At 54.9% G+C, this 27,020-nt stretch overlaps 2 protein-coding genes across 7 annotated transcripts in view; both read left to right on the top strand.

Annotated features, from left to right (window-relative positions):
- The window catches only part of GNAT2 (G protein subunit alpha transducin 2), a 165,846-nt gene that overhangs the window by 30,557 nt on the left and 108,269 nt on the right, over positions 1 to 27,020 (top strand). The window lies entirely within an intron of this gene.
- On the top strand, positions 19,567 to 26,361 carry ALX3 (ALX homeobox 3). 6 transcript variants are annotated; one of them, XM_079327194.1, is made up of 5 exons: positions 19,567 to 20,390; positions 22,063 to 22,140; positions 23,417 to 23,712; positions 24,731 to 24,793; positions 25,416 to 26,361. In XM_079327194.1, the coding sequence occupies exons 1-5, from the start codon at positions 20,144 to 20,146 to the stop codon at positions 25,719 to 25,721; spliced, it is 990 nt and encodes a 329-aa protein (XP_079183320.1). In that variant the 5' UTR covers positions 19,567 to 20,143; the 3' UTR covers positions 25,722 to 26,361. The 6 variants fall into 6 exon arrangements, with proteins under 6 accessions (XP_079183320.1, XP_079183318.1, XP_079183319.1 ...); XM_079327192.1 differs by having other exon boundaries at positions 23,414 to 23,712; XM_079327193.1 differs by having other exon boundaries at positions 22,060 to 22,140.

The raw sequence follows: 27,020 nt of genomic DNA, 5'->3' as shown, positions 1-27,020 counted from the left end.
CTCCCACACGGCACAAACACACCCTTCAGTGCTCTGAGAGCACCTCTGCTCTGAAATAAACCCAAAACATCTGGCTGAGGGACTGTTTCCTTACCCTGAACCCTGGGCACAGCCAGGTTTTTCTGTTTGGATCCTGTGGCTGTCACCCAGCCAGGTGTTTCCACAGGCTGTCCTGTAATAGAATGGCTCAGCATATGATCCAGCCCCCTCTCGAGCTGTACAGGCACAGGGAGAAAACCCAGGAGGGCTCAGGGCTGTGTGAGGTCACTGAGAGGACTGAAGCAGCTGATAAAAAAAAAGAAAAAAATCGCATGGCAGCAATTCGGCTGGAAACGATCATCCACGTGAAGACAGGCGGGTTAGGATGAGCTGCCCTGCCCTCCCCTCCTCAACCCTCCAAGGTCCTCAACGAGCTTTAAGGACAGAAAAGGCTCCGAGGAATGTGAAACGCTGCTGGAGAGAAGAGCCTGGATGCCAACCCCGCTCACCCTCCCCGCTGTGCCCCGTCTGAAGAGACAGCTCCCCACCAGGGCTGGCACCAGCCAAGCATCTCCCCTCGTTATCCCCGCGGCTGATTCTTGTCTCCCATCCAGCACACAGCCCCACAACAACAGGACCAGGCTCGGAAGGGCTTTGCGGGGCGCTCCTGCCCGAGCAGCCTCTCCTGGACGCGCTCCGTGTCCCGCCGAGCAGCTGCGCTCACCCCGGGGATGCGGGACCGGGACGGAGCATCCCGCACCGGGGCAAGGTGTCAGGACAGGGGGACTTTTCGGGCCAGGCGAGATTTCCTGCAGCTTTGCAAGGAGCTGAGAGAGGGGGATTTTCATCCTTAAGGCTCCTTCCCCTGGTGGAGACGGCAGCAGGAGGCTGAGGGGAGATGAGAGCAGGGCCGGCCGTGGTTTGGGGTCTGCTTTGTACCTGCTCCCTCCTCCCTTGTTTGGGGTCTCTCCCCCTTTCTCCCGCTCCCCAGAGCTTCCTGCGCTGGCTCCAAGTGGAATTTCCTCTGCCGTGCCCCACCCGGAGCCAAGGGAGGCTGGAGCCAGCGCTGACATCAAGCAACACTTGATGGGATCAGGGAAGGATTTACTCAGCAAACAGGACTTTACTCCCTATCCGAGAGCCCTCAGAGCTTCAGCACCCCCGCTGGGACCACCCTCCCACCCCTCCCGTCCCCCAAGGGCATCCCCCAGCACGAGCACCCCAAAACCGGCCATTCAGGGACCTACCGTGGCATCTTCCAGTGGAAACCCCCACTCAGCTCAGCCTTCAGAGGGAAACCATCCCAGCAGCATCCGCCTGTCGGTGCCCATCCCTCCCCCTGGGCGCAGGGAGCCGCTGCCAGGACAGCAGCACGCTCCATTGTCCGGGCCGGGATCGGCGCTGCCACCCGCGAGGAGCTGCGGGCACCAACACAACCGGCAGCGCCAGAGAGACCCCGAGGAGGCGAGGAGACAAACAGCGGGAGAAATCAACCCCCCGGAAAAAAACAATGCAGCTTTCTGAGGCCGGGATGGTCCCCGCTGCAGGGCTCGACCTCGGCCACCGCTGCTGAGAAAGGGAGGAATGCGGCTATGGGGGGTCCCGGGCACGGGGGGGGCACAGGGGGTTCGTGTTTGGGAGAGGGGATTGCACAGCCCGCGGCCTTTTCAGACACTTGGGACTCCCTTTGGCTGCGCCGCCTGGAAATTGAACCCTTGAGCAGAGTCCAGCCCAGGATTTGGGGAGGCAGGCTGTGGGTCAAGGGAAGAGTTTGGGGATGCAGGAGCCGGGATAAATCATTCAACCAGGCTGATTTTATAGGTGGTTTAACCTTCCCTTCTCTTTGGTACCTAGAATTCACAGCTCCTTCAAGAAGCCGCTCAAAGCTGGAGCCAAGGACACAAAACATCTCTGCAGCTGGGAGGGGAGGTCGGGGGGGGGGCCAGCAGGTCCCAGCCTGCTTCGTGCCTCAGTTTCCCCTCATCTCAATTCCTCAGCAGCTGAAGCTTTGGCTTTGCACCGTGTGGAAATAGAAGCTGGGGATGCGGGAGAATGTGGGGGTCCCGCTCGGCTGGGGGGGATAAATCAGCAAAATAGAAGAATAAGAGGAGTCGGAAGAGAGAATGAGGAGAGCAGGAGCGAGGAGGCGGCGGCGGGGAGACAGACGGCACCGACCATCTGCTGCGGGTGCTTTTAATTGCTGGGGCTCGTTCAGCTCCGGCTCCTGCAGGAGCTGCCGCTGCCGGGAACTGCTCCCCAGCACCAGCCTGGGCCACGGGAACGCTGGGGAACGGGGCAGGGTGAGCCCCGCGACTGGGGGGCTGAGCCGGCAGAGCGGGGTCTGCCAGGGACGGCTCCATCACCAAACCACCCCCGGGCACGGGAATCTCCGGCAGAGACACGCTGGAGCAGGGGAGGAAAAGCTGCTCGGAGCAGCTGCAGAGGCTTCGCATAACCAGGCAGATGCCCGATCCCTCGCAGCTTTTTAAGGCTGCCTCAATTCGAGCACTTGACGTGCACCTGGGGCTGCTGAGCTCTGCTCCAGGCTATGAATACACTCAGCAGCTCTTCTGAGCCATCGGCATCCCCAATCCTCGTGCCTGTCACCCCCAAAACTCTCATCATTTCCCATTCCTGCAGCTTTGCTTTCCCCACACCCCAAAAATCACCTTTGCCAATGGGCAGGAATGAAAATCAAAGAATAGAATAGAATAGAATAGAATAGAATAGAATAGAATAGAATAGAATAGAATAGAATAGAATAGAATAGAATAGAATAGAATAGAATAGAATAGAATAGAATAGAATAGAATAGAATAGAATAGAATAGAATAGAATAGAATAGAATAGAATAGAATAGAATAGAATAGAATAGAATAGAATAGAATAGAATAGAATAGAATAATCCCTCCTGAGTGTGAGATCTCCCACTGGGCCAGGAATGCCCCATGGGGGGGACCAGCACCAGGTTGCTCCAGTCTGGGTGGGTTTGGGGGTCCCCCCATCCCAAGGGCTGCAGCCCAGGAGGTGTTTGCGTCATTCCTACCATAACACAAACAATGACAACGAGCCACCGTCCTCTCCACAGCCCTTTTATCCCTCGTTGGGGCTGGGGGCAGCCCTAGCTGTTAATTATTCCTCCAGCACACATGCAAAAAGCCCTCAGCTCCTCAGCACGGGTGGACTCACAGCCTGGAGCACCCACTCTCCCAGGGGCTGGTGTTGATTTACAGCTGGGCACCCCCTGCCCTTTAGGGACTCCTCAGGCTCCCCAAGACCCCCAACCCTTCCTGGGCTGGGCTGGAGCTGTCAATCACCATCAGGGTGATTAAGCAGAGCCTGTTAATTGTTGTACACAGCGCCCACAGTCCAGGAATTCCAGCAGCTGCTCCTGGCACCCGTGGGGGATTCCAGTTCTCCACACTGGGAATACTGAGCTGTCTGTGTTCCCCTGCCTCAGGGGACACCTTGTATCCTGCAAAACTTCTGGGGTTGGGATTTGGAGGGGAAAAGGAGCCATTCTCTTCTCAGAGAAGGAAGGAACCAGAGGTTCAGACAAGCAGCAGAGCTGCACATCCCTCACCAGGGCATTTACAAACAATCAGTGCTGCCAGCAGAGCAAACGAGCCGTGCCTGGGGTTTAAATTCCCTCTTTAGGAAAGTCTGATGTTGAAATCTAGAGCTCCAGCACTGGGTGTCAGGTGTGAGGAGCTGGTTGGGCCTCTGTTAGTGCTCAGTCTCTGAGCTGCTTGTTAATCCCAATGGGGAAAGTTGTCCCAAAAAAACAAAACATGGGGATGGATCTGTCGGCACCAGTGGAGGTGAGAATGCAAAGGCAGTGAAGAGGATGTGGGTGTGAATTTGTGTCCTGTGTCTGGGGTGAGCCACCCCCAAAACAAAAAACTGCCTGAAGGATTGCCAGGCAAAACTGGGAAAACCCATCCAAAGAGATCCCTCACCCAGCAGTTCCATACAATCAGCTGACAGCACCAACAGGAAAAACCTGCAGGTGAAAGAAGCCAGATCCTTAATCTTGGATCAAGTCCTGCTCCCAGTGCTCCCCTTGGAGCTTCACACTCCTTTTTCCAGCACCACAGGATCAGGGAAATCCCTCCACAAACACGAGCTTGTGTCTGACTGTGAGGCTCGGTCTGAAGTGTCTCGGACCTGCCTCACGACCATCAGAGACAGACCCAGGACCCACCTCTGGCTCTGGACCTGAGTTCTGGCCTGGCCCAGGTGGATGTTTGCCCAGGGCTGTTTGTAGCTGTGCCTGGTGCTGTTCCTGCACCTGTTACCTGGAGCAATGATCTCCACACACAACAGTCCATAAATCTCTCCAACTTTTGGCCAGAGCCACTTGCTTTGGAAAAGGACTATAAAAGTGACTTTCCTAAAGAGACTCTGAGATCTCTTTCTCCCCAATGGATTGAAGATGTGTCTGCCATCGGACAGCCACGAGGATGTGTCCTGTCTGTTGGTAACTACATCCCAGCCTTCTCTCTCTCTCCCCTTTTACTTTGTCTCCTTTCTCTCTCTCTCTTCTATCCCAAAACTGAATTGTTCCACGCAATAAACTGCATTGCTACTTTCTGCTGAACAAAACCTGAGTCTCTCACTTTTATTCTTTGCACCCTGGGGTCGAGTGAACCATCACGAGTCCCTGGGGTTGGGGATGGTGACACTGCCCCAGCACAGTGAGGAGTTGTCTGGCACAGTGGGGCTGGAAACAGGCTGCCATTCCCGAGGGATAAAACCCCAGGATCAGGCACTACAGCACTAAAAGGGGGGAAAGGGTGATGGGGGAAGCAGAGGGCATCTCCTGATGGACCTCAGGGCTGGGGAGGGATCTCGGGAAAAGCCAGACAGCGATCCAGCCCCATTTCCCAACTTGTTTGCCCCGTAATTGCCTCTCTGAATTACACTATTAGCATATGCAAAGGTAATTACAGATCCAGAGGCGTGTCAGTATTATCATCCTCACGGGACTGCGGTGTTTTCTGTGGAAAACTGAGGAGTGAAACAGCGCCAAAAAATAAAATAAATAAATAGCCTCCGATTTAATAAACAATAAAATCAAATAAATAAAAAACCTAACAATAAATAAATAATTAATAAAATTATAACTAAATTATGACAAATAATAAATAAAGTAATAAATAATTAATAATAAATAAAATAAATCAAGAGCAGGGCAGCACTCCAGCCTCTCACATACCTTTGCACTACCAGCCTCTGTGGACGCATTACCAGGATAAATCAGGGATTCAGGCAGCCTCCAAGCAATCTGGGGTTGTGGAGGATGAGTTATGTTAATGCACACGAGTCCTCTGCCCTGCTCCTTCCTTTTCCTCCAGCGCAGGGCTGGGATTTGTGGCCTTTTCCTGTTTTATAATCGCCCGGAGGGAGGCATTAATGGGCAGCTGGAAGGAGAAATTGCAGGGCAGGCAGCTGCTCGCAGTTTAGGATTGCAACGTGTTAATTATGTTAAAGGCATTAAATAATTTTACTGTGTTAATGAGGGAGGAAGGAGGGGGGATGCTCTGGATGTCCGAGGTGCTGGAGGAAATAGGATAGACAGCCAAAGCTGCACAGACACCTCCTTCCCATCAGTTCCTTTGCAATAAAAAACAATTTTAAGATTGAACAGCACGGTTTGGAAATGTTTAGGTTGTGTTTGGACGCTCAGAGCTGGGACAGGGCTCTGTCCCTGCACGGAAGGAATCGGTGAAAAGGAGAAAACCCTTTTCCTATGGAAATACCGTTCTGTTCTCCCGTCCAGCCCCGGGAGCTGCAGGTGCCGGGAGGGGCAGCGAGGGCTCAGCCGGGACCGGTGCCCACCTGGGGCCGGTGCCACCGCCCTGTCCCGGGTCCCGCTGTCACTAGATGGCACTGGAGCATCTCGGTGAGGCTCGGGGGGCGTCTGCAGCCTCGGGAGACCCTCCGAGCCTCTCCCATCCCCTCCGAGCCCGTGTCACCTCCCCGACCCTGTCCCACCCCCTGTCCCACCCCAGGGCTGATCCCAGATGCGATCCCAGCACACCCGAGCTCCGAGCATCCCCGTTGCCCTGGATACAGCCCGTGTTCTGGCTGAGACTTTATTTGGGTGGAAAAGCTGAAATCTTGGCTGCTCAGCCAGGATTTCTCCTGCAGCGGACTCGGCTCTGGTCTCACGTGCCCTGCCCACGGCTGGGTTCTGCCGGGAATGATGCAGATCCCAAATTCCTTCTCCCTCTGCAAATAACCCTGCAGAGCCTGTGCAGACCCCTGTGTGCCCTGGGGACAGACCCGAGTGTAGGCACCCCAAGTTCTCCAAGCTGTGAAGGGAAGAGGCAAGACAAACCCAGGAGTTCCTCTGGGATAAAATCCAGCCCTTTAACCCAGGCACAATCACATGGGAACAACCATCCCAGGGCAGCTAAACTGCCCCAGGGACTGGCAGCAGAGCAGGGGATTCCAGTACTCCAAACAAGGAATTCCCCAAGAAAATCAGATTAGTTCAGTCGTTGGTTTATCCCTGTGCCAGCCACTGCAATCCAGAAAGCAGCTCCATTAAATTACTGTGATTTGTGGGCGTGGATCTGCTCTGCATTTACAGATCTCCAAGCAGGGCACAGTCCAGAGCAGAGTGGATTTTCAGAGAGGTCTGGTTTTCCTGGCTCAGGACCTCCCCCTTCCCTCCACTCCTGGGGCTGAATCAATTCCTGCTTGGGAAAGGGACAGCAAAACCTGGAGATGGTTTCACCCCAGTGTGGTCAGGTCTGGCATGTGCAGCTGCAGGCTGAAACTCCTGTCAGAATCCTCCTTTTGGGGACACCTGGAAAGGGAGAAATCCACCCCAAATTCAAGACTAGCTGGAGGACAAAGACCCCAGGGCCAGCAGAGCAGAGGGATGACACAGCACAGGCAGAGGACACCCCGGCTGAGAAAATAGGGCAATAGATAAACCTGAATTACCACAGTCCCTGCTGGGCAGAGAGCACTGCTGCAGGGCTGGTGGGATGAGACATACCCTCCAAGCCCAGAAAAACCAACATTCCACCAGTCCCTTCATCAGGCAAAACTCACAGCACCCAGCACCTGCCAAGTGGGTGCCCCAGACCAGCTTGGGAGAGAGATTTTGGGGTTTACTTCCTCCTTTTGGACACAGCCACAGACCCAGAGGAAGGGAGAAGAGAGATGGGAACAGCCCTGGCTCTCACCTTCCCAAACAGGCAGAGTCCACGAGTCCCTGGGATTCAGCAGCCACAGCAAAGCCTAAAAAAGGAGATGACATTAATTCACAGTGAGAATCCAGTTATTTTTGGGGTGCTTCAATGGGTGCTAGTGCACCTGGAAGCTTTTAACCCACAGAATCCAGCACTGCCAGCACAGATCAGGGGGATGAAGCCCAGGACAATCCCAGTGAGTGGCACTAAGGCCCCATCCATCCTCCAAAGGGAATTTTTTTGCAATGGGAAGGAGAAAAAGCAGTGAGATCTGCTCATTCTCAGCTGGATTTCCACAGTCCCCTGTGTTCCTGACACCAGGGCATCAGATTTCCATGGCTGAGGATCAGCCTCTTATCAGCAGGGTCTGCAGGAAATTGGGGCTGATGGGAGGCCCTGGGAGCCAGGATGGGGTTGGGAGGTTGGACCAGCAGCTGCCAGGACAGTCACAGAGCCCAGGCCCCTCTGAGGTCACCTACCTGGGTAGCACATATTGGGGGAATTTTGGGGGTTACTCCAGGGATTGCTGGTTTGGGGAGGGCACAGCACTCACCTTCTGCTTTCTGCCATCACCACACAGGTGCTGGGATAGGTACATGGAATAGGGTAGTGGGGAAAACATGAGACTCTGCTGGGCTCTGGAGTCATGGCAGGGAGAAATCCTCATCCTCATCCTCAGGCTGTTATGACATGACACAGAAAGTAAAATATTTGTAAGAGCACCCAAGAAAAGAACCCCCAAAGTCACACCCCCATTTCCTGGTACCCTCAAGCTGTTCTGAGCTCAGAACCAAGCAGCAGGAACAGCAATTTTCCAGCCCTCAGGGTGGGACTGAACCCTTTCTATTGGGGTTTCCTCTCCCTACCAGATCTGTCTGATGCATATTTATTAAAACAACAAACAGGGCTCTGCCTCCAGGTGCCCTCCCACCTTCCTTTGGTGCCTTTGGGAAAAAGCCCCATCCCAAAACCAACTGTTTGGTGAGGAGCAAAGGGCCAGGCATTGGGATGGGGTCACCATGGGAAGAGGGGGAGCCCCATCAAGGTGGGGGTGTCCCAGCAGGAAGCAAAGGGAGTGGGATGATGGATCTCCCACAGCTCCTGCACCTGATTCCAGATGAATTTCTCTTCCTGTAGCAAATGCTCTCTCTCCCACCCAAGGAGGGCAAATCCCCCTTTTGGTTCTGGATAAAACCCTCACTCCTCTCTAGGAAAAACCTGAGCAGCTAGAAGGGGTTGTTTTCATGGGAAAAACATAAATTGATGAATCCAGGGAACTGGCTGTGCTGGGAGCCAGGAATGAATCCTGGTGTGGAGCCTCTTCTGAATTACAGGAGTTACCGAAATTCCTGCAAGCTGCAGGGACACAGAGCCACCTTTGCACCTTCCTCCCAGGAAATCCCTCCCAGGGGATGCTCCAAAATCCCCTCCTGAGCATCCACTGCCAGTGCCCCGCTCCTGCTGCAGTGCTGGAGGGATGCAGGGCAAAACAAAGATGCTGCAGCAACTTCCTCACTCCTGCTGCCCCTTAACCTTCCTGGTGCAACTTTATCCTCTTCCCCGTCCCCAGGCGTGGCTGTGGCGGGGCTCTGGATGGGATAACCCTCCCCAGCCCCTCGGGGGATGCACAGCCCGTTCTGCTGCTCTAACAGCCGTGACTCCGCCGGGAAAGCCTCGCTGAGCTCATGCCCGGGGTGAGGTTAAGGGATTGAGTTCTGCCCGTGAGCTGAAGGGAAGGAGCCGCGCCTGGGACCCATTAAAGCCCATCACAGCAGTCGCACGTGGCCCCGGGAGCTGGGGGGATTCTGTTTCCTCTTCCCCAAGCATTGCCCTCCCAAAAAGAGAAAACCCCAGGAGTGGGGGAGGATGGGGGGCCAGGCAGAGATGCTGTTGGGAGGGGAGGAGGGTTGGTTGTTGGTGCAGGTCAGATCTTGCTCATGGAGTAATTCCATGTGCTGGGATCTCTGTTATCCCAGTTAGCAGCATCAGACCCAAATGCTGTGCTCCCTAAAGGCTAAAATTTAGTGTCTGTGCTCTGGGAACCTCTGTCCCGATGGAAACATCTCTCACAGAGCTCTCCCACCCCAAAGAATCCCCCAAACCCAGAGTCCAAGTGCCCAGCACCAGGGGATCCATCCCCAGCTCCCTCCACCACGTGGGGCCCAATTCCAGCTCCTCCCTCCAGATTTTGGGCACTGCACAGCCCAGCCCCACTGAAGATGCTCAGAAGAAGCAGCAACAAAAAAGAAAATCACAAATCAACACTTTTCACCCAGAAAGGTCCATTCTGCCCATTTCCCATGAGGAATGTGGTGCTCAGACCACAGCATCATTTTTTTCCCAGACCCACCTCTCCAAAACACTCATTTTCCCCCAAATTACCGGAGCTGATGACTTTCCAGTGGGCTCCACATCCTGGGATCTGGGTTCTCTGAGCAATCCCTCCAGGAGCATCCTCTCCCAGGCTAGGGTTGGCTGCTGAGCCCTCACCCCAAGATCCAGAAGGTTTCCACCCTGGTTCCATGCAGGAAGGGCTGGTTCTGGCTCTTTCTTCTTCTTCCCCAATAACTCTGGGCACCGAGGTTTAATGGGAAAATGCTGTGGGCTGTTTGGGCAACAGGAGGAAGGCAAGTCTTGCTCCAATTTGGCAGAGGTCGCCTCCACTTATTGCTCTGAGCTTTCCCCCCTGCTGCTCCCAAGGCTTTGAACCAGCTCAGATCCCATTAATGGGGTTAAGCAACAGCAGGGGAGACACAGAGTTAGTAACAGAGGCAATATAGGGAACCTGCTGGTGTTTAGGGCCTGATCCTGAAGGATTTGGGCTTTCCATCACCTGCCACAGCCCTGGGGAGTTGTTCTTGACAAACACCCTGGAAAAGATCAAATCATGGAGATCAGTGAGATGTGTTTGGGGAAAGCTTCAGTTCTCCTGCACCCCAGGGGCTCATACAGCCCACAGCAGGGGAGGGATGGGCTCCCAAGGGCCTTAATCCACTTATCAAGGGCCAAACACCCACTGGGGCACAGGAACACTGCCCAGCCCTCAGAGCACAGCACAGTCCCTCTGCTGAGCCACCACACCTCCTGCTGCTGTGTTCCTGCCAATTAGCTAGCTCAAAGCAATTAAGGAGCTCCAACACCTCCAGCCACCACCTTCCTATCAAAGTGTGACCCAGGGAGTGTGAGCAGGGAGCAGGGAATGTCCTGGAGCTGGACTGCACCAGTTTGGGATGGGAAAGAAAGCCAGAATGGAGCTTTGCTCCCATAAGCATGTCATGTATCTGCTGGAATTACAGAATCAGAGTGGTTTGGGTTGGAAGGGACATTAAAAATCACCTGGCTCCACCCCAAAGCCTTGGACAGGGACATCAAAGAGTCTCTCTGTCCCCAGTCTGGGGCTGGCAGAGGTAAAGGCCTCAGCATCACTGAGCTATCTGGCTCTCAGAGAAGAGCAAAGGAGGTGAAAAGTGTCCCAAAAACCTTTGTACCCCTTCAAAGGGTGTCCAGGGGTGAGCACAGCAGTCCAGAGGGAAGGAGAGGTGGGAAAGCAAAGGGAAGGAAGCCCAACACTCCAAACAACTGCTCAGCCCACGGCACCTCTTACACACCCCACGTGCTGGCCCCACTCCTCAGCAGGGTTAAACTCCTCAGGGGGGCCTTTTTTTGGGTGCTTTAGAGTTTTTTTGGGGGGTGAAATTCCTTAAAAGTTCAGCAGCACAGGGGTTTTGTTTCCTATCAAGGAGCCTTTGAGATGCAGAACAGCTTGGGCTCCTCGCAGGGGGATTTGTGGTTGAAAGGTCAAAGCTGTTTCTGGTTCCCCTTATCAGCCTTGGCCGGGCACGAAGGAAGCGAAGGAAACCTTGGGGTCGGGTCAGGGGGGTCACAGCGGGGACAGAGCAGGGATCCAGGGAGGAGGGCCCATGGCAGGAGGTGTGGAGAAAGCCAGGAGTCAGGAATTCTGGCTCTGTCCCCACAGCCAGGCCAGGGAGGGGGAGGCATCCCCACAGACCCACCTGCTGTCACTCTGCTGGGACACAGAGGTTTGGGGACACCGTGGCCCAACGTGGATTTGGCCACTCAGCTCTCTGGAGCTGCTCCATGTCCCTGCCAGCCCTGCTGGGTTGGGTTTGGCTCATCCATTGGTGCTGAGTTTGGGGGCTCCTGCAGGGTTCTGCCTGGGCACAGCTCCCCCTGAGCAGGCAGAACAGAGTCCAGGGTCTCCTGAGCTTCACCTGTCCTGAGGGTCAAGGTCTGCACACAATGTGTGTCCCATGGGACAACCTTGGCCTCAAACTCAAATAACACAGAGCAGAAGCATCCTCCAACCCAGCAGAGCTGCAATGGTCTGGGCTCAGCTCTTGGCCAACCTTGTCTTGTTCACAGCCTTCATCCCCCTCTTTCCATCCATCCATCCATCCATCCATCCATCCATCCATCCATCCATCCATCCATCTCCAACCACAGAACCAGCGTGTCCATCCATCCATTCATCCATCATCCATCCATCCATCCATCCATCCATCCATCCATCCATCCATCCATCATCCATCCATCCATCCATCCATCCATCCTTCCATCCATCATCCATCCATCAACCATCCATCCATCCATCCATCCATCCATCCATCCATCCATCCATCTCCCCTTTCCCTTCTCCTTCCTGCTCTTCCAGCTCCTCACCCACCCTGGCAGAGCCATCCCATCCCATCCCCTCTGGGATCTGGGGCAGTTGAGAGCAGCCAGTGGAAGGGAGAACCCCTGGCAGCCCATCTGTTTTTTGCACAGCTCCCGTGGAGCTCTCTGTGCTGTCACCTCTCATTCATCCTGACAGGCACAGACATCACCCCCAGCCCGATCCCTTGAAGTCCTGATGTGGACAATCCTGTTATGGAAAAACAAGAGCTCCTGCTGGTGTGCCTGTGGGGAAAGCAGAACGCTCTGCAAAGCTGGGAGGAGTGGGAAGCACATGGGAAGGGGGGAAACACTCCCTGGGATGCTTGAAGGGGTTCCTTGGGGTCACCCTCCCCTTCCCTGTTTTTCCCAGGTGAAAAGCCAGCCAAACATTCCCAATCCACTGATAAACCAGCCAAGGGAGAACTGGGGGGTGTTTGCAACCTGTAACACCCGTGCCACAGCCTCAGTGTCCCCTTGGTAAAAAGAGCATTCTGTGCCCTGGTGCTGCTCCATGATGGGACACATCCAGCAGCCTGCACCCAGCAGCCTGGAGTGATGGAGAATCGCTGTGTGCTCCCTTCCACGCCTGCCTGGAGGCAGGAGCAGCTCTGGGAGAGCTCCTTCCCCCGCCACCAGCCACCAGAAAAATCCCGATTACTTTCAGGTGTCGGCCGGTTAATAAAATCAATCTTCCCTCTAGGAAAAAGGAGGTGTGCAGGGGGAGAATTTTTTTTTTTTTTTTCCTCTCCAAAGGCTAAACACAAACCAGAAGGCAGCAGACTCCAGAGTGCTGGCTCCACTGTCCTTTCGGGACACGCTTGGAGACACTCAGCTTTATTTCTTCCCTCTGGTTTCACCCCAAGAAAAATAATCTTCCTTTATTTTTAGGAACTGCTCTGAATTTATCCCAGGAATCCCAAGGTGATGCCATCCCACCAGCTCAGCCCCTGGGGAATTCCTCACATTGCTGTTTGCTACAGACTTTCCGGAGAAAAACTTTTTCTTTCCATGCAATAAATTTTCCACTTACATTTTTAAGGGAAGAAAATGTTTTCCGGTGCTTTTTTGCTGCCTCTGTGTCAGGAATGATTACTCCCAGATTTATTGGGATTTCCAAAGGAGGCACTGATACCTGGGATCTTCGATAATGATGCAGGCAGAGCTTGCCAGCCTCAGATCTGATTTATGGAGCGAGATTTCATCCGTCCCGGTGCGTATAATTTACTGGGATCTGGAAGTGGCTCATTAGGGAATGGGATGAATAAATCCATCAATTCCCCCGGGGAGAGGGGAAGGGCTTTGTCCAGCTCTGCTTGAAAATCTCGGGGGAAATTGGGGTTTTCCTTGGTGGCAGCTGGGTTGGGAGCGGGGCCCTCAGCGGAGCGATTCAGAAAAAGGAATCCTCGGGTTGGGGGAATCATCCTGGAATATCCCCAGGCACGGTGAGGATCCTGCTCCCCCAGGGGTGGGGATCAGGGGTGCTGAACCCCCAAATCCACAGATCCCAAGCCAGCAGGGGTGCTGAACCCCCAAATCCACGGATCCCAAGCAGGATCCAGGCGTGTTTGCTCCTCCAAATCTGATTTCAGGGACGGCTCGGGTTTGTTCCCATCCCTCCCGGGATCACAGAGCTGCTTCTGTCCTTTCACACTGCACAGCCAGCAGCTAAATTTCCCCCAGCCCCCCCAAATCATCACCTCTCCTTTGCTTTTTTCCCCCCATTTCCACCATTTTCCAGCCATTTTCCAGATAAAAGTCAAACTCTGCCCGCGGTGATTGAATGGAAACCCGGAATAATGGAGCCCAGAGCAAGAGGCTCAGCCCAGCCCTGCACTAATGATGGGAATCAATTAATTTATTCCCCTCAGGGAATAAAATCCCCCCCACTCACTCCCTGAGAATGAATTCCCCCAAGCCAGGCTGTTGTACATCCTTTAGGAAGCATAAATCCACAAATTGCTCTGATTTACACCCATTTTTCCTGCTGCAGAGTTAATCCTGCTCCTGGTTCTGCAGATTTTAAATCCAAAATGATCCCACTTAATTTAATCCCAATATTTGAGACTTACAACTCTTAACAGGTTAAAATTAAAAAAAAAAAACTCCAAAGGATTCAAACCCTACCACTTCCCAGCAAAGCAAATATTGCAATAAATTCCCTTCAATCATAGATGGAATAAATTCCCTTTAATCCCTAGTTGTTTTCCTGATTTTCCAAGCACTATTGGGTTTTTAGCAGTCAAAAAAAAAAAAAAAAAAAACAACATTCTGCTGCCAGTTTCACAGCTTTTACTGGGATTAATGGTATAAACTCTCTTCCAGCCCAGCATCTCTCCTGAATCCCACCCACTGCCAGCTCGGCTCGCTGTCGCTTCCAGGCTTCACTTCCACCCTTTTTTATATATAAAATATATATTTTTGGAGCAGCTGGAAAGAAAACAAGGCTGAACTTGCCATCCTGAAATACTTCCCAAAGCAGCTTGGAAATTCCCACACAGGGATGAAGCAAAAATCTTTCCTTATTGAAGCAAAAATCCAGAGAAGCATCGGGATGGGATCGTGGAGTCCCTTCTGCCTCCCGGTGTAAAATTGATTTTATGGGCCCAAATTACCCAGGGGTGGAATTCTCTGACTGCAAGGAGGGAGATGGATCCTCTTTTAAAGCAACCCAAGGGATTTAATCTGATTTATTCCTACAGCTCCTCGTAAAGCAACTACATTAATTTATAAAAACTTGGAATTTTATCCAGCAGCGGGAAAAAAAAAAAAAAAAAAAAAAAAAAAAAAAAAAAAATTGATACTGGTTTGAATCGCGCTAAAATAATGTTAATTTTTTTTTATCTTTTCTTTTATTTCCTCCTAATATTTCTCCTCGAAATGCAAAGGAAAAGTCCTTGAAAATCGAAGGGAAACTCCTGGAAACGCACAGAAAACGAAAGCGCCGAGCTCGGCGCTCCCGAGGGGCGAGTCCCGTCCCCGCCGTTTGTTTTCACCGATTCCTCGATTGTTGCTGCCACCGTTAATTTACGGCAAAAAGCTGCTCCAGAGCCAGCACCAGAGAAAAAAAAAACAGGGACATCGAGGTTTCTACGGCACGAAAAACAACGAAGGAAAATTGGTAAAAATTGGATTTTTTAAAAATTCGCTGTTTTCTTGGGGAAATTCCTTCCTTGCCAGTGCTGAGGGTTATCCCTCCTTGCTGCAGCCACATGGTCTGTATGTAGAAAATACAATAATCATGTATTTATACAAATTTAGGGATTTATGCAGTTATTTGCATGTGATTTTCACGCACTCATTCTCATCTTCCTGTTATCCAGACAGAAAATTCTGTGATTTTAGTGTCTGTGTGCTGATAACATGAACTAACATGGAAATACTCTGGTATGGGGAAAAATTATAATTATATTTGCATAGGATTAATTTATTAGGGAATATATCAGAATAGCTATATATATATATATATGAATATAAATATTTCTATAAATACAAATTAATATTTAAATGTTATTCTATATAAATATGTATGTGTTAATATGGAATTACAGAATTACAGAATCATGGAATGGTTTAAAGCTTATCTCACTCCCCTGCCATGGCAGGGACACTTTCCACTACCCCAAGTTGCTCCAAGCCCTGTTCAGCCTGGCTTTAAATGTAAAAAAATGGAAAAATATAAAAAACATATTAAATAAAAATTTGCATAATTAATATTTTACAATTAATGCAACATAAACTAGTATTTATTATATGTGGTATGTATAATAATGTGAAATCTACATCGATCTGTATCAAATTTATACCATTTATAGCTAACATTAATATATTGAATTAACATCTTTTATAATTTATTATTCATATCTAATTTATATCCAAATTAAATCTCTATTCACATGCCTGTAAAACACGTGTGTGACCCGGGGCCACGGTGATTCCACGTGGGTGGATATTTGTGTTTGTGCTTTGGCTTTTGTGAGATCTGGAGTCAGGATCATTCCCTGCAACAACAAACCCAGCCCAGCTCTGTGATCCCGATGGCTTTGGGGTCTCAGCTCCCACTCCCCACACAAAACACGGCTCTGACCAGCGAGGGATTTTATTTCTCTCTACGTAAAATATATATTAAAATTATTTTATTATTTTATTATTTCCTCGGGGGAATTAATTAATTTTTCCTGCCACCAACATGCACATTTCTGAACAAAATCCGAGTTGTAGCTCTGCAGCGAGCTGGATGTGAGGAATCAGAGGGTTTGGGGATGTTTTTGGGTTTGGGGATATTTGGGAGGTGCAGGGGGACAGAGACCGAGGCTGAGATTGCAGCTTTTGGGAAAACCAAACCTGAGGAAAGGCAGAGATTCCCTGCAGTGCCCGGGGCCGGGATGGGCAGAGAGGGGCAGGGACGAGCCCGGACAAAGCCGAGGATCCCAAAGGCACCTCCGGGGGGGAAACCCCGGGATGGATCCCTGGGGATGGATCTCCACAAGGATGGGGATGGATTCCCCAGGATTAATTCCCCCGGGATGGATCCCCCAGGATGGGGATGGATCCCCTGGGGATGGATCTCCACAAGGATGGGGATGGATTCCCCAGGATGAATCTCCTGGGGATGGATCCCCCCGGGATGGATCCCCCCGGGATGGATCACCTGGGAATGGATCCCCTCAGGATGGATCTCTACAAGGATGGATCTCCCTGGGAATTGATCCCACTGGGAATCCCACAAGGATGGGGATGGATTCCCCAGGATGGATCTCCCAGGGATGGATCCCCACAAGGATGGGGATGGATCTCCTTGGGGATGAATCTCCCCAGGATGGATCCCCACAAGGATGGATCCCCCAAGGATGGATTTCCTCAGGATGGATCCCCTGGGGATGGATCCCCTCGAGGATGGATCCCCTCAAGTTGGATCTCCTGGGGATGGATCCCCGGGGAGCAGGGGAAGGTCCTGGAGCAGTCCAGGGAACAAGGGCAGAAAGCAGGAGCGTGGCCCTCTGGATCCTGCCTGGGTCCCACATCTTCCTTGGGCACCCCATGGGCACCCCCAGAATGTCCATCCCTTAGAGGGAATGCCCTTTGTTTTGCTGTTCCAGATCCTTTTGCCCACACATGGTTCTTCTCCAGGCTGAGAAGAAACAGGAATTCTTTGCCTGGGGTTGAGAGGAGCAGCAGAGCTGGAGATCATCCTCCAAGCCCTGCTCCGAGCCCAGCCAGGAAACGCCCAGCAGAGCCGGGAATGCTGCGGGAGGGGCCCTGGAGCCTGATCACCCTCCGGACAGCTGTCCCCAGACTGTCCCTTCTGCCACCACCCCGAAGCTCCTGTTTCCACACCGAGCTGCCTCCCTGCTCCCCAGAGGAACCCACGGCTTTTCCTCCACAGGCTCCCAGGAATGGGCTTTCTTCCCAAACTGCCAAAATAATAAAACCCAACTGCCCTTGAGGAAAAGCTGGACCTGGGTGTCCTGATCCCCATCCACGCTGATCCCTCGGGCTGGAGGGAAAGTGTGACCCTGGGGAAGGAGAAGCCCGTGCACAGGCACTGCTCCATCCCGCAGCATTCCCGAGGCTCTGCAACTCTTGGCTGTGAAGGGATGTTCCTACAAACCACAGAGCTCTGCAAAGCCTCCCAGCCCCCTGCAGAGTCCTTCTGCGACATCCCCCGGCCCCAGGGGAGGAGAGGCAGCGCTCTGGGATGGCTGCAGACAGACGGGAAAGCAAATGGGATGCGAAGAGTAAGGAAAAAATCCTTCCAGCAAACAAGAGACCAAAAAGCAAAACCAACTTTTTCCTACAGAGGATCCCATCAGAGTCCTCCTGCCTCTCCTGGTGGCTCTCTGGTGAGGCTCACTTGGTGGAAAACCCAATTAAAATTGGAATTAAATGATCCAAGTGGGATTGAAATGACCCAAAAGGTCATTCCAATCCAAGAGCTGGCCCAGCAGCTCTTCCCCTTACAGAGACTCTGACGTTGTGAAAAGTTTCTCCTGGAAGCTTTTCAAGCTGGTGGGATCATTCTTTGCCCAAAAATAAGCAGATCCATGGAAAATGAACCCCAGTGAGTGTCAGGAACAGCTCAGGGACTTCCCCACTCCAGTCAGTCCCACACTGGCACCCACCCAAGGTGTCCCAGGCAGAGCAGCCACTTTTCAGCCTTTTTCCTGACCCCAAAACATACATTCCCAAATCCAGGAGAATGAGCATCCTGCTCAGCCTCTACACAAAGCAAAGAGCAGTGTAGAGGGTTGGTGGCAGGTTCAGAAGGAGATTTTGGGAGTCCTGGTTCTCATCCCTGCCCATTGGAAGAACCAGATTTCTCAGCAGCTTCAGGAACCAACACAAACACCTTAAAATCTCACAAACCTCAGCTCCAAGCACCCCAAATCCCACCTGCCCAAGACCTCTCCACTGGCCCAGAAGGGTCCCAGCAATCTCTCCAGCCTGGAAAACCAGCACATCCTAAACCAGTCTGTCTGTCCCAGCACACGTGGATAGACTCATCCCTCTGCTGTTAAATTCCTTTCAATGCCAGCAATAAAACTGGGAGAGCAGCCTTAAAACTAATAAGCCTTTCCAGGAGTTATGTTATGTTTAATAATATTTAATGACCTGTTGTGAGCCAGAGGCCTCCTAGTCCCAATTTAGTCATAATTTACAGCACCCTGCCAGCTGTGGACAGTGGAACAGGGAAAATCCCAGCAGTTCAAGCTGCAAAGGGAAAGAACCAGAGGAGGCTGGGGGGTTGCACAGGGAGCATCAAAAGGGTGGGCAAGGAGGGGGCACTGCAGGCTCAGACCCCTCTGTGCAGAGCCAGCCCTCCACAGGATTCTAAAAGAGAAATTTTGAACCCAGGATCAGAGCCCAGCATTTTCTCACAAACACAGTTTCCCTGAGCAGGGGCTGGAAAATCCAGCTGTGATTTACACCACAAATCCATCACTCCTGCAGTACCAACAGCTTTTCCAATGACCAAACAACACATCAATCCTCAGCCCCTGCCAAGACACAGAGGTGACATATTTATATCACAGCCTCTTTGAAATGAGGTTTTCATGTGATTCTGGATTTTCACTGTGCCTGGGTAACAAAGTCCTGCCCCGGCACCACCAATAAAAGCAATAATGTTATTTATAGTGGGTGTTATCCCCTTGTTCCGCTATTTAACATCACACATCTGAGATCTGCTGGGTTCCTCTCCACCTCCTTTTGCTGCTCACAGGCAGCTCATCCCCTCCCTACAACTCCCACACCTGCAGGATATCTCTTCATACACCTGGAGCAAGGAGTGATGCCCACAAATGAACTCAAAGTGTTGTGCTCAGGGAAGAACAGCAAATGCAGGGGTAAAACTTCACCCCTCAGCCCAGATTTCCACTTTGTTCTCCAGGCCCCTTATTTAGTTCCTTCTTCATTTAAATTCCAGATCTTTCTCCCCATTTTGCACAAAAACACCCCCAAAGCTGTAGCCTCCCCCAGCCAAGCCAAACCTCCAGCCCTGGGGAGCAGAGGAGCAAAATGCAGGAAAAAAGGGGAATAAAGAAGTGCAGGCAAGCTCTGATCCAGAGCAGTGCCTGTTGCCAAAGCCAGACTCGGGATGCTGGGATGAGAGGATCCAAATCCTGGGGTGTGGGAGCATCAGCAGGGACATGTGGGGAGCAGGACAGGATCCCCCTGGTGCTGGGGGCAAGCAGCACCCACAGCAGGGCCTGCTCCAGGGACACTGTGGGATCCTGGATCCCCTGTCCTGGGGTCACCATCATCCCTGCATCCCTCATCCCAGGGTCACCATCATCCCTTGAACCAACTTGTCCCAGGCCTCATCCCTGGCTCAGGGGAGGGAAAGGCTCCAAATGGACTCTGTAGAGCTTGTGAAGGGAAAATAAACTCAGAGAGTGTCAGGAAAATGGAAGTTTCTCCCCTGCCTGGTATTTCTTGCCGCTATCAGCAGCGAGGGAAGAAGTTTGAAATGAAAGAAGTGCCCTGGGCATTTCCTGTAGCTGGGAGACGCTGGGAGAGTGGGGAGGGGGGAGCACGGCTCCCCTGCCTTGGGATGGAGGGATCTGCCCCACTCGGGACAGTGTCCCCGGCGGGGCAGGATTTGGGATTAGAGGGTTAACGGAGCGCTGGGAGGGCGCACGTGACTGGCTGTGCAGTGGGGGTGTGCGGGCTGGGGGGGCTGCGGGCCGATCCCTCCCTCCCCATCGCCCCCCGGCCGCTCCCCCTCCTCCCGGTCCCCCCGCACAAAATCCCGCGGACCATCCCCGTCCCCTCCAACCTGCGCCATGGAGACACCGGGCTGCCCGGCCTTCCCCCCGCCTCGCCGGCCCGGGGGTCCCCCGGGGCTCCCCCGGCCTCCCACCGCCTTCGCCCTGGGTCCGGCGGGGTCGCACCGGCGGCCGCCGCCGCTCAGCCCCCGCCCCGGCCGCTGCCCGCCGCTCCGGGCGCAGCCCCGCTACCCGGGGGTCGCCAGCCCGGGCCCCCCCGCCGTGGCCGTGCATGGGAAGCCCCTGTACCCGCCCGGGGCTGCAGGTACCGGGGAGCGGCGGGTGGATGGGGGGCCGCGGCCGCCGACCCCTCCCGGCCCTTCTGCTTCTCTTCCCCCGTCTCTGCCCCCCGCCCGCGGCTCGGGTTCTGCCGGGAGCCCCAGCTCTGACTCCCCCAGGAGCGGCAATTCGCCGACGCGCTCTCCCGGGCTTCTCCGAGGCGGCCAATGTCGCGATATGGCCCCGTCGGGGACCTCCGGGGCGTCCCCCGACGGGAGCCGGAGCCGGCAAGGGCCGGTGCTGCCGAGTGTCGGCAGCTGGGACTGTGTCGCGACAGAGATCGGGGTCTCCGGGCTGGTTCCCGTTCTCCAGAAACAAGGGGGGAAGAGGGAGAGAAGGCGGCGGGAGAGACGCGGCCCCGCTGCCGCGACGGCGGGGACCGGCCGGGGAGGGGAACGGCGGCTCCCCGTTACCGGGCATGGAGAACGGCCGCGCTCCACGGAGGAGGCTGGAAAATCGCGACCGGCTACCGACTCCGCTGCCCGGACCCCATCGGGCAGAACCGGCGGCAGCAACCGCGGTGCGGCCGCACGGACGGGCCCGGGGCTGCGGGATCGGGGAGGCCGGACTGCGGGGCTGGCAGCGCTCCCCGGTGCCCGGTGCCCGCTCCCTGGGGGCTCCCCGGTGCCCGGTGCCCGTTCCCTGGGGGCTCCTCGGTGCCCGGTCTGCAGCTCCAGCGCTCCCGGTTCCCTGGGGCTCCCCGGTGCCCGCTGCGGGGCAATAACGTTCTCGTTCCCGGTACCGGCTCCGGCGCTCCCGGCTCTCCCCGGTACCCACGTCCGGAGCTCCAGAGCACCCGGTTCCCCTTGGCCCGGATGTCCCAGGGCTCCGCACCCTTCTCCAGGCTCGGACAGGACCGGGCTCGTTCCCGGGGCTCTCCCGCCGTTCCTCTGCGTTTTCCCAGCCGGGCCCGTCGGGGGCTCCCACTTTCGCTTTAATATTCTTCCCCCATTTCTGCTTTAATATTATTCCCCCATTTCTGCTTAAATATAAGAAGCAAAAGGCAGCGCCGCAGGAGCAACGGGAACCAGGTGGGACCCGGCAAAGCCGCCTCGGGGACAGGTAGAGAAATCCCCGGGAAGCGCCGGGAAAAGCCCTCAGGAGCACCAGGAGGGTCCCGCCGCGGCTCTTACCTGCTCCGGCTGCGGCGGGGGGACGCTGCCGTTCCACGGGTGATTCCCCCGGTTCCTGGGAGTCCTTTCCATGCCCCCATCCCTTCACTAATGATCCTTTTGAATTCCTTCCCCTCCCCATTATCCCAGGAACTGTACAGCTGTTTCCCAGCTGCCGCCTTCCCCAGCGCCGCCGAATCTTTCGGGGGGTGTCAGTTTAGGAAGGAGTGGGAGAAAAATATCTATATCTTCCTTTTGTCCCCCTGTGCTGCTGTTTATTTAGCTACGTGCCTGTATCCTGCTCCTTCCTGCCTTTTCCTTCTTTCTGCCTATTTATTTATTTGTCTCCAATGCCACAACCCGCGGGTCACTCGGAAATGCACTGCGTTGCCTTTGAAAAAATGGGGGAAAAAAAACCTCAAACTCGGTGCTTTATGCAGCGGGATTTTATTTTGGTCATTTTTTCCCCCCTTAATTTGGGTTATATTTGGGCCTGCTCTTTGGGGAGATTTGGTTTTGAATCATTAAAACCCTCCAGCCCAGCAGCTGAGCCCTTTGGAGGCCGAAGCAGGGAGGAAATGGAAATTTGGTTTCATTCCTCTGCTGTTATCCATGACCAGACAGGTCGGTACAGAGAGGGACGAGGAGCAATCACCCCTCAAACCCCCCCCCAAATTACAATTTCTCTTTAATTCAAAGCAGCTGGATCTGGGTTTGGCAGCTCCATAGCCCCCAAATTGCCTTAATTAGAAAACAACCAAAAACCAAAACCGAAAGGCTGGAAAAGGCCGTGGTGGGTGCAGAGCCCGGGTGGGTGTGCAGGGATGGGGACCCCATTTCCCCTCTCTGTTGGGCTGTGGTGGTTAATGGGATGGGAAGGAGGATCCATCCTAAAGGAGGCATTTCCCCCTCCTGGGCCTGATCCTGAGGGAGCCAGTGGTCCCCACCTGCAGAAACCCCAAATCTCTGGTGCTGGTGACTGGGGTGGGATCGGGCAAACTCAGCGTTTTTAGGTTGTCCCTTCCCAGGTGACACCTCAGTGTCCCCTCAGCAGTCAGGGGACCCCCAAGGACCCCCTCCCCATCTGTTCATTCCCTGCTCACTTCTCCTCTCCCTGGCTCAGCCTGTCGGGGTCCCAACAGCACCCGGAATCATCTGGAGCTGCCAAGCTCAGTGTGTCCCCGTGTGGGGACAAACAGCCCTCCTGGGGGTACAGAGGTGGCCCCCAAAACGTGTGGCAGGGATTTTCCTCCTCAATCCTATTCCATCATTCACCCCATTGATGCAGCAGCACCAATGAGGGGGGGGAACCCCCAGATTTCTTACTCTGGTACCAGAGGAGGGTGAGGAAAGGGAGCTCTTCTCCAGCAAAAAAAGCAGGGCAGGATTTTTTACTCCTTTCCAAGTGTTTTCCTGGGAGCTGCAGCTGCAGGGCAGTGCTGGCTCAGGAGCACAGAGCTCCCCCTGAACTCTCTGGGGTTTGGGGTCACTGGTGGGTCCTGTGGCTCTGCTCTGGGCTCTGAGCTGGGCAGAGGCACCAGCCTGTGAGGGAAAGGAGTGGGAAAAAATCCCTGTGCCCACCTCCTGTGCCCCCTCCCCACGCAGTCACCACATCCCAGTGGCACCCTGAGATCCCACTGCTCCAGCTAGAAGCTTTTCCTGCCCACAGCTCCCACAGTGAGCATGGACCCCACACGGATTTTGCTTCCTCAGGATGGATTTTTCCTGCTGAGCGTCCATGCTGAGCCCTTTCTCCTGGGGCAGTACCTCAAAAACCCCCGGGAGGGGACGGGACAGGATGGGATGGGAAGGGATGGGATCAGTGGGATGGGATGCCAGGGCAGTTCTGGGCTTCCCTGGCTCTGTTAACAGCCCTGGTGCTGTGCCTGTCCCCCAGCAGGTGAGAAGGGCTGCAAAGGCGGGTTCCAGGCGATTCCTGCTGCCTGCAGGGTCCCCCCGAGAGCTCCCGAGGATTTGGGGTGCCCACTGGCAGCACCCCTGGGCAGCAACCACGGCATCCCCGAGCTCCCCGAGCCCCTGGGCAAGAGCAAGAGCAAGAAGAGGAGGAACAGGACGACCTTCAGCACGTTCCAGCTGGAGGAGCTGGAGAAGGTTTTCCAGAAGACGCATTACCCCGACGTGTACGCCCGGGAGCAGCTGGCACTGCGCACGGAGCTGACCGAAGCCAGGGTGCAGGTAAGGGCACAGAGGGATGGGCACGGGCACCCGGGGGGCTCCCCTCCTGCAACGTGGTGCTCAGATAGGTGTTTTTCCCATGAATGTGCTAAATTAAATCCCAGATGGACAATCTCAGGCCGTGCACCCTCTGCACCCTGAACCTTCTGCATTTTCCCCCTGGATAAGCATCCAAAGGGTGGAAAGGGTCAAAATTTGGGAGGCCATGCCAATCACTCCACTCAGAATACCCTAATTGTGATGCCCCCCATGCACCCATCGTTCCCAGCCACTCCCCCCAGCTCAGGAGAGGAATCCCTGGGAGCTCAGTGAGGACAGGGCTGGGGTGGCACATCCTGGGACATGGGATAGGATGAGGCTGATCCTCACCCCCAGCTCTGGGAGCTTCTTCCAGAAGTGTCTCCGAGCGGTTTGAGGCTCCAGGTGGGAAGAGGCAGCTGGAGGAAATGCAGGTGGAGGGTAAGGAAGTGGGCAGGGAGCAGCTGCTGGGAGCAGCCATCAACAGGAGCAGCAACGGGGACAAGGCACAGGCAGGGAAGTGCCCCCCGAGCCTGCACCCACCCAGTGCCCACCGGAGCCTCCCAGCCCGGATTTGGGGTGGACTGAGATGGAACCACCTGGAGCCACGAGAGCCTCCAGCCGGTATCAATATCCCGGAGTGCATCCTCCTCTCAGGGAGGTGCTGCCCGAATTGTCCCCACCCCAGCACGGAGGGGACGTGCAGATGGGACATCAGCACCCAAAAAACCTCATTCTGCAGCGAAATCCGGGATAAACAAGTCCTAGGAGCACCAGGGAGGGAAAAGGACCATGCGTGGAGCAGGAAGGGCGTTTTTGGAGTGGGACAAGATACTCCTGCTGTTGGTAAAAGCCAGGGCTCCAAAGCTGAGCACGGAGCAGCTGCTTTAGCTCAGCCCTGGCTCTCGGGGCACCGTGTGAGGCTCCTTTCCCCGCCGGGGAGGAGGGCGGACTCGGCAGGGGAAGGGTCCCGCAGCTCCGCCCTCTCCTCCATCCCCAGGTTTGGTTCCAGAACCGCCGGGCCAAGTGGCGGAAACGGGAACGCTACGGGAAAATCCAGGAGGTGAGAGATGCCAGGGGGGCTGCTCCAGCCCTGGGGACTGCCAGGGGAGGGGTCCTGTTCCCGGCACCTGCGGCTGCCCCACGTCACCCGTTCCTGCCCCTTGTCCCCCACCCTCGGGAAAACGGCAGGATGGGAAGGAGGGAGGATCTCTCCACATTTTGCAGAAGATGCTGCTTTATGTCCCACTCTATTCCCCATGGGAACACGCCCTCTGGGACAGTTTTTGGGGTGTCCCTCCTGAAGACCCCCTTTAGGTTCTCTCCCATCTATCAGTGCCTCCTGCCCCCCTTTTCTGCAAAACTGCCTTTCCCCCCACCCCGTATCGAAAAGCATGAAAATAATTTAAAATTATTTTCACGCACATCCCTGAAGCCAAACCCTCCCAGGGGGGAATATTTCGACCTGGATCCAACCCTGCCTTGGCCAAATAGAGCAAAGGCATCGCTGCTCTGCACCCTGTGGGTGGGGGGGATCTGAGGGGGATTCAGCGGGGTGAGAGGGATCATAGGTGGGATAAGAGAAATCCTGGAGTGGGGGAGTGGGATCTAAGCAGAATGTGAGGTAACTCAGCGTGATGTCCCCACCTACATTTTAGGCTTTTTTTTTGTTGTTGTTATTTCAGCTGCAGAACAACCTGTGGCCGAGCCCTGGGAGCCCCCCGGGGCTGCTGCCCCCCGAGAGCATCCCATCCCCCTGCATGTCCCCGTACCCCCCTGCTGCCAGCGGCGGCTTCGTGGGTATCCCCGCTTCCCCGGGCCCCCACCCCGGCATCAACAGCCTCTACTCCCTGCACGGGCTGCCCCCCCCGGCCCTGGCCCCCCACCCCTTCGAGCCGCCCCCCCAGCACGACTACAAGGCGCCCACGCTGATGCCGCTGAGGATGAAGGGCAAAGAAGGGGCTGGGAGCCTCCTGAATTGGGCCACATGATCCCTCTGCGGGATGGACACGGAGCCCTCGCCCCCCTGGAGTGTGTCCCACCCCCCGGCAGCAGGGAGGGGGGGCACAGGGTGCTGGGGTCACCTTCACCCCCTCTCTGCACCCCCCGAGTTTTCCTGCACCCACCACCCCCGCTGAGAGGGGCTGAGGGGAGGAAAAAGAGGCACCCCCAAACCCAGGCTGGGGCTGGCATGGGCAGCTTGGGACCCCAAAAATGGCTCCCCAAGGTACCTGAGCCCTCCCAGCAGCTCCAGTGACAGGGGGTGATGGAGATTCCCGTGGCTGTGGCTGAGGAGGGGATTGTGCCCATAGGGGCACCAGGGCAGGGGAGTTTTGGGGACAATTCTCCCCCCTCCCCCAGCTCAAATTTGGCCACTCACCCCCTGCCCAGTGAAACCAGCAATGGCAGAAATTGGGCTCCTCCTCTCCCAGTCCCATACTGGGATGACTGACTGGACTGGGACAATGCTGGTGCTCAGGGGTTACTGGGGCAGGGCCAGGGAGCCCCAAAACTCCTCCCCAGAGCATTGCAGCTCCTGCTCCCTCCTGGAGGGGAAATAAGGCCCTGGCACAGCTCCTAGAGCCCCTGGGATCGACAATAAATCCATGAGGGGGGAGCTCCAGGATAAAGCATCCCAAATTAAAGGCTGTTTCCCTGGGGGGGGGGGGGGGGGGGGGTCACCCTGGGTTTTAATCCCAGCAGGTGGGAACCCTCCCAGGGGCTCCAGCTGGGGTGATGGGCTCAGTTTGAGGGGGGGGTTTTGCATTTTGCTGGTACCTGCATGGCCAGCCTTGGGGGAGGGGGGCACCTCATTGTACCCAACGTGGCTCATCTGCTCTGGGGTCCCCAGGGGGACACCCCTGAGCCCCCCAAGAGCTGGCATGTCCTGTTCCCCCCTTCATCCACTGTGACCTCCCCCACTGAGGGGAAACACCAAAAATGAAGCCAGGAAGGACCCTCTAGCCAGAAGACGCTGGCACATCCCCAGGGACACTTCTGGGCCAACCCCCCACCCCTGCAAAACCTGCAGTGCCCCCCTGCCCCAGCTGCCACATCTGATGGGGGGACACCCTGTGGGGCACCTGGATCCCCTCAGGGAGGCACCAAACCTGCTGCTCCAGCCCCATTTGGGCCAAAGCCCAAGGTTTTCAGCCAAGCCCTGGCACCCTGGGCACAGCCTGGCCCAGGGCTGCCCACCCTCACCCAGGACATCTCACACCCCCTCCCACCAGCAGAGATTTTTGTTATTCATTTCTAAACAATAAACCACATTTTTCATAAGTTAATTA

The sequence above is a fragment of the Erithacus rubecula genome (assembly GCF_903797595.1).
Source record: "Erithacus rubecula genome assembly, chromosome: 26".
NCBI lineage: Eukaryota > Metazoa > Chordata > Aves > Passeriformes > Muscicapidae > Erithacus > Erithacus rubecula.
The sequence above is the reverse complement of the archived record's forward strand: the minus strand, read 5'-3'. Positions and strand labels throughout refer to the sequence as shown.

Coding starts and splice junctions, on each gene's coding strand:
- ALX3 (XM_079327191.1), top strand. CDS start 20,144: ATGGAGACACCGGGCTGCCCGGCCTTCCCCCCGCCTCGCCGGCCCGGG. Junction 20,391..22,059: donor GTACCCGCCCGGGGCTGCAG/GTACCGGGGAGC, acceptor CCTCCAGCCCAG/CAGCTGAGCCCTTTGGAGGC. Junction 22,141..23,413: donor TGTTATCCATGACCAGACAG/GTCGGTACAGAG, acceptor CCTGTCCCCCAG/CAGGTGAGAAGGGCTGCAAA.